The sequence below is a fragment of the Diutina rugosa genome (genome assembly GCF_008704595.1).
Source record: "Diutina rugosa strain CBS 613 chromosome Unknown scaffold12_size278768, whole genome shotgun sequence".
NCBI classification, from domain to species: domain Eukaryota; kingdom Fungi; phylum Ascomycota; class Pichiomycetes; order Serinales; family Debaryomycetaceae; genus Diutina; species Diutina rugosa.
Window position 1 is genome coordinate 145,698 of NW_022995132.1, and position 8,898 is coordinate 154,595.

Sequence of the window (8,898 nt, forward strand, 5' to 3'; positions counted from 1 at the left end):
AACAAAATTAGACATCACATAAATTTAAAAATGCAAGTAGTCACTATTTTGATTTGAAACGAATGTAATAAAATTACTGACAGTTTTTCTTTCCGAGGATAATTGGTGAAGACATGTATCATCGCCGTAAATTTTTTCGCAGCCAGACATTACCCAATGAGATAATGGACAAGGCTGGTGAAATCGCAAAGAGTCCATCACCGCCGTCGGGTCACGAATTCAGCGTCGCTGCTGCACTTCCTCCTACCCACATGGACACGCTTACCCTAGGCTAATTAGTTGCAGGCGTCACGGGTGTTCTGCAACCTCTACAGACAATAAGCCACAGGCACGGTTTCTGCGGGAGCGCACGTCGCTGGGGACGTGGAACAGTTCTTTGTCTCTGGAACAATGGTGATGTAATCATGATAAGGCGGCGGTTCCACTACAGGGAACAATGCGATGGATACAGGTGATTTCAAGATGGAATCGCGCTAGTGGAACCCCCTGTCGATCACTGGCATTTGAGGGTTAAAACTGAATGAGGGTGAAGGCCTGCGAGGTGGTAGTCCTAATCTGCTGGCCGTACTTAGCGTCAGTAGGGGTAGATGTGACCACGACAACACTAAAAGGAGTCATGCAGAGCATCATGGATGGACAGTGATTGGATTCATCTTTCTGTAGGAGACTTAAGGTGTCCTCGATTTGTAGGTGTCGGGAATCATTGTTAAGTGGTGACAATAGTGGGGTATTTTTGGCATCGATTGTTGGGCTAGCAAAGTACGAGGGGCTAAACCTTATTAGGCAAAAGCACTACGAAGCACGACGAGCACGACGAAAGCACCACGGTAAACCCTGCACCCCGAGATTCAACCAGCGTAAATACAAGCAAGCAATGTGCTAGCAATGTGTTAGCAATGTGCTAGCAAAGTGGTTATGGTTTTAAAGGGATGGTGTCAGATGGTAGTGTTTCACATGGAGATGATAGTCGCGGGTGGCACATACTGACAATAGTAATATAACGCCACTATATCTTTGTTAAACTCACCCATGCCGGGTTCACACGTAACGCGCTTGACGCGTATTCCCGTAGGATTTTTTTTTAATGAATTTCTTGTTAATTAGGTGCAGGCGGAAATCTTTCTGCGGCATCATTGGGCGCTAGACCAGTGAAAATTTAACCGCATTCGGCGGTAGCAGCGGTAGCAGCGGTTGCTCGGCTTGTCCATCTTGCGGCCATAGTCATCGGGATCAAGCTTTTTGGGGCGGTGGGCGGCTTGGACGGGGACCACAACGCACACCCCCTAACTCGAGGTGTCACCGGTTTCACCAGGGAATGTGGTGCCGACACTAACTGTAGGCGTCCGGGTAAAGTTTATCGGATTCGAGATGATGCCCCCCCCACACACACACACGCGTACCACAACACCGGAGACTCATCGGATGTGGTGTATTATATCGGCTGGTGTGGCGAGAGGCATAACAGGTGAAAGTGACCGCAGGCACGGTTGAGGCGAGGGAGAAGCGGTGCGGCGGTGCCTCATAGACTGGGCAGAGAGATAGGGGGCAGTGGTAGTGGACGGCTTAAGGTTTTAATTGGGGGACACGCCCCTGGCGGGTGGAGAAAGACCACGATTTGTTGTTCGCTTGGTGTTGCCGGTGAAAGTGGAGGCACACAGACACCCCAGGGGGGGGGTATTTCCATCGTCTATAACCTAATATTTGATGCCCCGGGCTCATGTGGGGTGCTGCTTGCAGAGCACGTCCTCACTGTTAAAAAAAAAAAAGATGAGGTGACGACTAGCTTTGGCGAATGAAATTTCCATCGAGCCACAGGCGCCGGTGATGGGTAGTCCTTTCTAGATACCGTGGCCGTAGTGGGTTTAAGCGTACTCTGAATGTTTAGACCATAGTTCAAGCTGTTGTTTTGCAGTAGTGGCGGATGCGTCGTCAAACAATGCCGGGCGGGGGTCGAACCATTACGTGACATTGCCCACTGTCGTCAACCTGTCGTCTCGTGTCTCTCATTCTCGGAATGCCTTGCATGCTGCACGGCGTGCACACAAGCGAGACGATCCATTATCAGGCGTGCAGGGGATCTCCATACTAAATGGCTAATCAAACGGTATATAATCGTGCACCGTCCTCCCTGCCATCCACTGGATCAAGTCTACCAGTACATCTTATATTACATGCACTCACATTCCTGCGCCACTGCGTGTTGCTGTGCTCATGAGCCACGATGGCAAACCATGCTCTGTGACTGTGGGAGGCAAACGGTGAGATGTCCCACCTGTGGCGGGTTTGCCACGCCCAGACTGCTGTGGAGCCGACCGGTGATGTCTCACGTCACCCGGATGAGACGCACCGCCACCTTTGATAGTCTCGTCGAAGTCGACGCGGAAATGGTGGCCAAGTTCGTCGAATTGGCGCAGCGAGACCGCGATAGCCAGGCGCTGACGCCGCAACTGCTGCTCCAGCTGCTGCTGCTGCTGCTGCTGCTGCCTCGGCCTCAATCGAGACCACCACCACCACCACGGTACAGCGACCACTTCTACTTTACGCCGATGACGGAGACTAATTGATCTACCTGATTTCATCGCAACGATAGCCACGACAGCAACGACAGCCATGCCATATTTTCACCCTCTTCAATTTTGTACCATAGCAGAGATAATAGCAGATATAATAGCGGCCGCCTGGGGCGGTTTGTGTTAACGAATAATAAACATCACTCAATTAGGTTAGACGGTGACGCCGTGGTTAGGGTACCATTGTCGAGATCAAATGGCAGCGATCGGAGTTTACGAGTTCATCGGCGACACAGCTGAAGCCCGCGGTGGCTTCAAGCACCGTGCGATCCTTGCCATTGTCGCGTGGAAGGCAGGGCCGCTTCACAATGGACGCGTACGATGCGGAGCCGATGTTCTTCTGTGTGTGTGGGCGAGAGCACATGCTAGGCGGAGCACATGCTAGGTGGGTGCCTGAGCGAAGGCGCTGTGGCGGGAGGGTGCGAGTCGCAAGCGGAATGTGGGCAGCACAGACACCCGAATGCGGCAAAACAATACACTGAGCACAAACAGAAGAAATAAACACTGAGGTGTTGTCAAATAAACACCGTCTAGACTTGCTAGAATTATAAAATGACAAAAGTGATTAATTTTCATAAGATGAGAATATGGAGATATCGAATTTATACCTTAATTTACTCTACACTAACGGAGCGATATAATTGTTGGATTATCTCCATCATTCAATTGACAATGACAATGGAACAATACCGAGTTGTCACTCCGTGGTCGTAAGACATTGGCCACAGCTAGGTTCACAAGCTACATAGTCGTGGCCTATTTGTTGAGAATTGACCAATAAGGGTCGTACTTTGGCAGTGGCTCTTGCGAATTGAGTTTATCCCTGGGTATTCAGGCTATTCTCTAGAGTCTCTGGGAGAGTCAGTATATGAATACTTAACCTCTAGTGTTTAGCGGGTGTTAGCGGCAGTGGAGGGGCTACCCCACAAGTGACTCGCATCGGCAAGCCTAATTCGGCGGTAGCCGCTAACGATCATTCGCGCCACAGTGATAAGGGTTATAAACCCTTACCGCAACCCAGTCTCTCCAACCAATTCAATTGACCACATTGTCCAACTACCACCATGTCGGTTGTCTACGTTTCGGGAGCTACCGGTTTCATCGCCCAGCACATCATCAAGACCCTCATCGCTAAGAACTACTCTGTGGTGGGGCTGGTGAGATCGGCGGCTAAAGGCGACGGGCTTAAGCAACACTTTGGCGACAAATTCACTTACGAAATCGTCGAGGATATCAAGAAACCTGGCGCCTTTGACCAGCTGTTGCAAAAGCACCCGGAAGTGCTGGTGTTTTTGCACACGGCGCTGCCGTTCCACTACAATGGCGACCCCGAGACCGATCTCATGATTCCCGCTGTAGAGGGGACCAAGAACGCTCTTGCTGCCATTAAGGCTCACGGCAAGAACGTGAAACGGGTGGTAATCACGTCGCTGTACGCGTCCATCGCCGATGCTTTGAAGGAAAGCGACCCCAATGCTACCATCACCGAAGCGCTGTGGAATGAGATTCTGTGGGATGACGCTAAACAGAACCCCATCAATGGCTACCGCGGTTCAAAGACGTATGCCGAAAAGGCGGCGTGGGAGTTTGTCAAGACGGAAAAGCCTCAATGGGACCTCACTTGTGTCAACCCTTCATTTGTGTTTGGCCCTCAAGCGTTTGACGAAGAAGCTAAGCGTGACCACTTGAACACGTCGCTGGAGGTGATTAATAAGATCATCAATTTGAAACCGGACTCGGAAATCCCGCCTAATAAAGGTGGATGGGTCGATGTCCGCGACGTGGCTAAGGCTCACGTGGTGGCATTTGAAAAGGATGAGGCTAAGGGCCAACGGCTTTTGGTTAATGCCGGTCGGTTCTCGTGCCAGCTGATGATCGATATTTTAAACGCCAACGTCCCCGAGTTGAAGGGGAAGATCCCCGTGGGTGAACCGGGGCTGGACAAAAAGGCGATCGCCACGTTGGCTAAAATCGATAACCACAAGACCAACGAGTTGTTGGGGTTCAACTACATCGACTTGAAGACGTCGGTGGTCGACACCGTCGAGCAAATCTTACAAGCTAAGTTGTAAACCTTATATAACAATACAACACTGGATGTTCCAACTAGACTTATAAGGCTTGGCTTGGAAAGACTGTACATTGAGATTGTGATCTAAGGCTACATTATAATTGTAACTCATGATTTCCTAGGTACGACTTTTTTTCTGATCTACTATCTCATGAATTTTGTAAAATCTGCGCAAATCTCACACGAGATATGTTGACTAAATTCCGATTGAACTATATCTAGAAAATGAAATCCACTTCCATTAAGCTAAACAATCAAATGATTCAAAAGTTTGGATTGGCTGGTTGTCATGTGATCAGGACTCACTTTTAAATATACACAAGGCATCGCGACGTCTGTCGTCCAGGTGCCGCACCACTGTACAGCTTCTACTTAACTTCTGGCCATCGCCAATGCACCCTACGGGTTTGTGAAGGCTATGGTGAGAACTGATGAAACCATTAGAGAGGATGTACGTGCTGAGTAATGTGCTTGGTGCTTGGCGATAGAATAAAGATGTCCGAGTATCATGATCAAATACTCGTTGTAGAACTTATGCTAACTCCATTTCTAAGGTTCTTCGACAGCTTTTCTAGATTTCAAAATGCCGTGGCGGCTTGTTGCGATTTCAGAAGCTACTCACTGAATTCCATATTTGGTAACTCAACTGGAATTCCATTAACATGTACAATTTTCTCCGTTCTCCAAGGAGGTGATCCCTAAGATTTTTCTACCTTTGAAAAGACTAATAACCTTTGAGGAGGAGATAACCATTTGATCCAATTACGACTCAACTACCAATAGTGAACATCGATCATTTTCGGATTGTGTTTCCGTAGAATTAGAGCGGCACGTTCGAGGTGCTTCTATGCGGTGGGCCCATGCTCTTACATCAACAGTGAGTGTACGAGCATGAGGGGCTGCCACTGGTGTCCACCCATTCATAGAAAGTCGTCATAAAAGTCGTCATAGAGGTCGCATTTGACACAAAATGGCATCTGATAGGAGGAACGTGGGCGGTGACAACCGCATGTGCTACTTTGTGAGGGCTGCCTCGAAAAATGGAACACATAGAGAGATGTCGCCGCGTAGCTCCCTCAGTTATGTGCCCCGATACTATTAATATCAAAGAGGCGGAGACGGATCGTTTTGGGAAACTCATCCGTTTTATTATTGTCCATAGTCAGTGGCTACGGGAGACAGTGGGTTGTCACCAACAACGCCCTCCGTAAGATCGCCCTTTTAGACCTAGCGTTTCAGGTTCAGTGATCCCCTTACAAGGGTTACTTTTTAAATGAGATGTTAAAGCTTAAGTGTCGGGGGAAATGGTTAAGTTTGTGTCGTACGGGTATTTAGATATCGGGCCTTGCTTAACCTGGGCCTCGAGCTATATGCAGGCGGTCGTGTTTTTTTTTCTTTCTTGCGGTGGTTAGGTGCACCCGCCCGCCATACAACACGACACCCTATAACTTGGATATAACCCGCTGCATCTGAGCGTGCTTCCCACCCACCTTAACCCTCCTTTCCCTTATAATACATCGCCGGTGCGTGTGTGTGTGTGTGGCATGGAAACCCTGATATGTGCCGCTCCCAGCGCTCCCGGCGCTACCACGGCGTCGCCCCCGGATTCGCTCCCTGGCGTCGGCGCCGGGGTTGGGCACCAGCCTCGCCTGGTCGGCGACCTTAAGCGCCCGCTGAGACTTGATCTACTCGACGATACCCAGCTTACCAGTCTCCCGTTAGCGCCGCCGCCGCCGCCGCACCCAGTGGTGCTGGCGCCCGTGATACGCGATCGCGCGAGCACCGCCGGCAGTTCCGGCGTCGGCAGCGCTGACGACGACGACACCCTCAGCGTCAACGACACCTTTGACGACGTCGGCGACGACTCGCAGCTAGTGCTTGTCGAAGACTACATCAGCACGGTGCCGTCGATCCCGCGCAAACACCTGCTAGCGGTGTTTGTCAGCCAGCTTGTCGAGGACGACCGCGTCGACATTTCCACTAAGCGGCGCCTTTCAGCGCGCCCCGCCGGCGCCGGCGCCGGGGGCGAGCCGCTCACGGCGATCTTTGGCGACATCCCCGCCACCTCCGAGTTGAAGTACTGTGATCTTTGCGTTAAGCCATTATACGAAGTGCTGCTGCTAGCGCAACGGCGCCACCAGCAGTTTGTCTGTGGCGAGTGCATTGAAACTTACGAGGAATTTGCCCACGGGTGGGGCGACCACTGTACCATTAGCCACCCTCCCTTCCCCTTTGAGAAGAGCGCCAGCGTCAACGACGTCACCCCAAAGGCGCTGAAGGCGACGCCGCGACCCTGGCACGCGGCGCTGTGCTCCGACCTCTGCCAAGTGAAGCCGCCCCACGTACGATTAGTGGAGATATTCTCCACTATCGACCAGAAATACACTCCCGCCAAGCGCGCCCGGTTTAGCGACGGACTCGTGTCGCGCCTCAGCCAGCTCCAGCAGCTCCCGAGCCGCCCGCGCCCGTCGAAATGGAGCTGGCGCCAGTCATCTACTTAAATCAGCAAACGCTTTAATAAGTTAAACTTGTATACTAGTATGTATTATGACAATTACGAAACACACATTAAACACAAGAGGTTTGAAATCTGGGATCGAGGACGCGAAGTAAAGGGCCCCCCTCCCTCCCCTCGGGACGGGTGTGGAAATTAATGACTGTGGATGTCCCGGGTTATATGAGGGGGGTTAATAGTAGTAATGAAGAGGATGTACATCCGGGGTGTCACCAGCTGGGGGTGGCGACGGGCGCCGCGACCGAAATGCCAAAGTCCGCCAACGCCTGGGCGTGGGGCGCCATCGGCGCTGCCGGCACCGCCGGCGGGGTGGCGGGGTAGGCGGGCATGTCGAGGTCGTCGAACAACCACGCCTCGAGCGCCGACGGCCACGTCGCATGGGAGTGGTCCGGCGCCATCATCGGCGCCATCGGCGCCGCCGGTGCCGGCACCGGCGGCGACTCCGGGTCGGGTATCGTCAACGCGGCGGCGGCGTCGGCCCATTCCGCCGGGTACAACTGGGTTGTAGGGTACAGTTGCGTGGGGTATTGTGGCGGGTACACGGCTGGCATCATCATCATGGGGGTGTCGGCAAACGGTTCCGACAACTCCGACACTTCCGGCGTCGGGAGCGGCGCCGTCAGCGGCAGGCTGGCGGGCACCGGCAGGATGGTGTCCGCTTCCGACAGCAACAACGGCAGGCAGGTGGGCCACGTCAGGATCAGCAGCAGCAGCAGCAGCAGCAGCGCCAACAGCGCCGGCACCGGCGGCAGCAGCCACCCGCTGGGGTCGGCGGCGACATCGTAGCTGGGGTGGCGACTCACCTCCGGTGTCGGCGGCGCCTGGGCGGCGACGGCGGCGCGCAGTTTGCGGGGGCGACGGTTTTTGCGATTGTTCTTTTTAATCTGATTCAACCGCTTCTGCTCCATCCGCTCGGCGATTTCCTCGGGCGAAAGCTGGCTGAACGGACACTGCTGCTTGTAGCGGACACAGCACAAGCACTGGGGGTAGGTTTCGTCGCATTTGACCTTGCGCTTCTTGCAGGTGGCACAGCCAAAGTGGGAGTTTTCGTGTTTGCGGCGAGCCATGACACAATATGCCGGTAGGGCCTTTTACCGGGGGCAGTGGCGGCGCCATTTATATAGCTGCCTGCTGGGTCGCTCGCCGCTGCACCCGAGGTTCCTGCTCGCTGTCAGGGCCACAGTTCGCAGGTTGCAGGGGGGGCTCGAGGGAGGGGGAGCGGTGAGAGCATGAAGCACCGCAGCCCTGATCCACGGGGCTGATGGCACCATGAGCAGGAGAAAAAAAAAACCGGTGCCAGAAAGATAAGGCTTGGAGCCCCCCCCCCTCGCTCCTAGCGGGTCGGAAGGGGCCAGCAGCAAACAATATCTCGCCGCCCCAGGGGGTATCTCTATCGAGGAGGGGGTGTGTCGGCGCAAGCCATTCAATCACAGGGTGTTTCACCTGTGGCCTATGTCTCACTATAGCTAATAACTTTGAACCATGGTTCGATTGCCGTTTTGGCTTGGGGCGGGGTTTGGTGGATGGTACGATAAAGGCGGCCGGGGATGGCGAACGCCGAGCAAAAGTTATTTTGGCGGCACAACAAACCCTTACCGCTTCGAGATACGTCTGGTTGGGGCGCCAGGGCCGCCTGGCCCACACTCCTGTATTTCGCAGATCCTAACACTTTGGCAGCACACAAAAATAGCAGCACTTTTTAAGTATTGTTTTTTTTTTTTTTTTTTTTTTTTTTTGTTTTT

At 52.9% G+C, this 8,898-nt stretch overlaps 3 protein-coding genes across 3 annotated transcripts; 2 read left to right on the forward strand and 1 right to left on the reverse strand. All coding sequences in view use genetic code 12, as the record gives it.

Annotated features, from left to right (window-relative positions):
• Positions 1-3,634: 3,634 nt before the first annotated feature.
• On the forward strand, positions 3,635-4,642 carry DIURU_002681 (methylglyoxal reductase (NADPH-dependent); the record flags this gene model as incomplete). The annotated part of the gene is made up of 1 exon (XM_034155359.1): positions 3,635-4,642. The coding sequence occupies one exon, from the start codon at positions 3,635-3,637 to the stop codon at positions 4,640-4,642; it is 1,008 nt and encodes a 335-aa protein (XP_034012533.1).
• A 1,543-nt stretch (positions 4,643-6,185) lies between these two features.
• Positions 6,186-7,142, forward strand: DIURU_002682 (uncharacterized protein; the record flags this gene model as incomplete). Its single annotated transcript, XM_034155360.1, has 1 exon — positions 6,186-7,142. The coding sequence occupies one exon, from the start codon at positions 6,186-6,188 to the stop codon at positions 7,140-7,142; it is 957 nt and encodes a 318-aa protein (XP_034012534.1).
• A 223-nt stretch (positions 7,143-7,365) lies between these two features.
• On the reverse strand, positions 7,366-8,223 carry DIURU_002683 (Zn(II)2Cys6 transcription factor domain-containing protein; the record flags this gene model as incomplete). The annotated part of the gene is made up of 1 exon (XM_034155361.1): positions 7,366-8,223. One exon carries the CDS (start codon positions 8,221-8,223, stop codon positions 7,366-7,368), a length of 858 nt encoding a protein of 285 aa, XP_034012535.1.
• Positions 8,224-8,898: the final 675 nt, after the last annotated feature.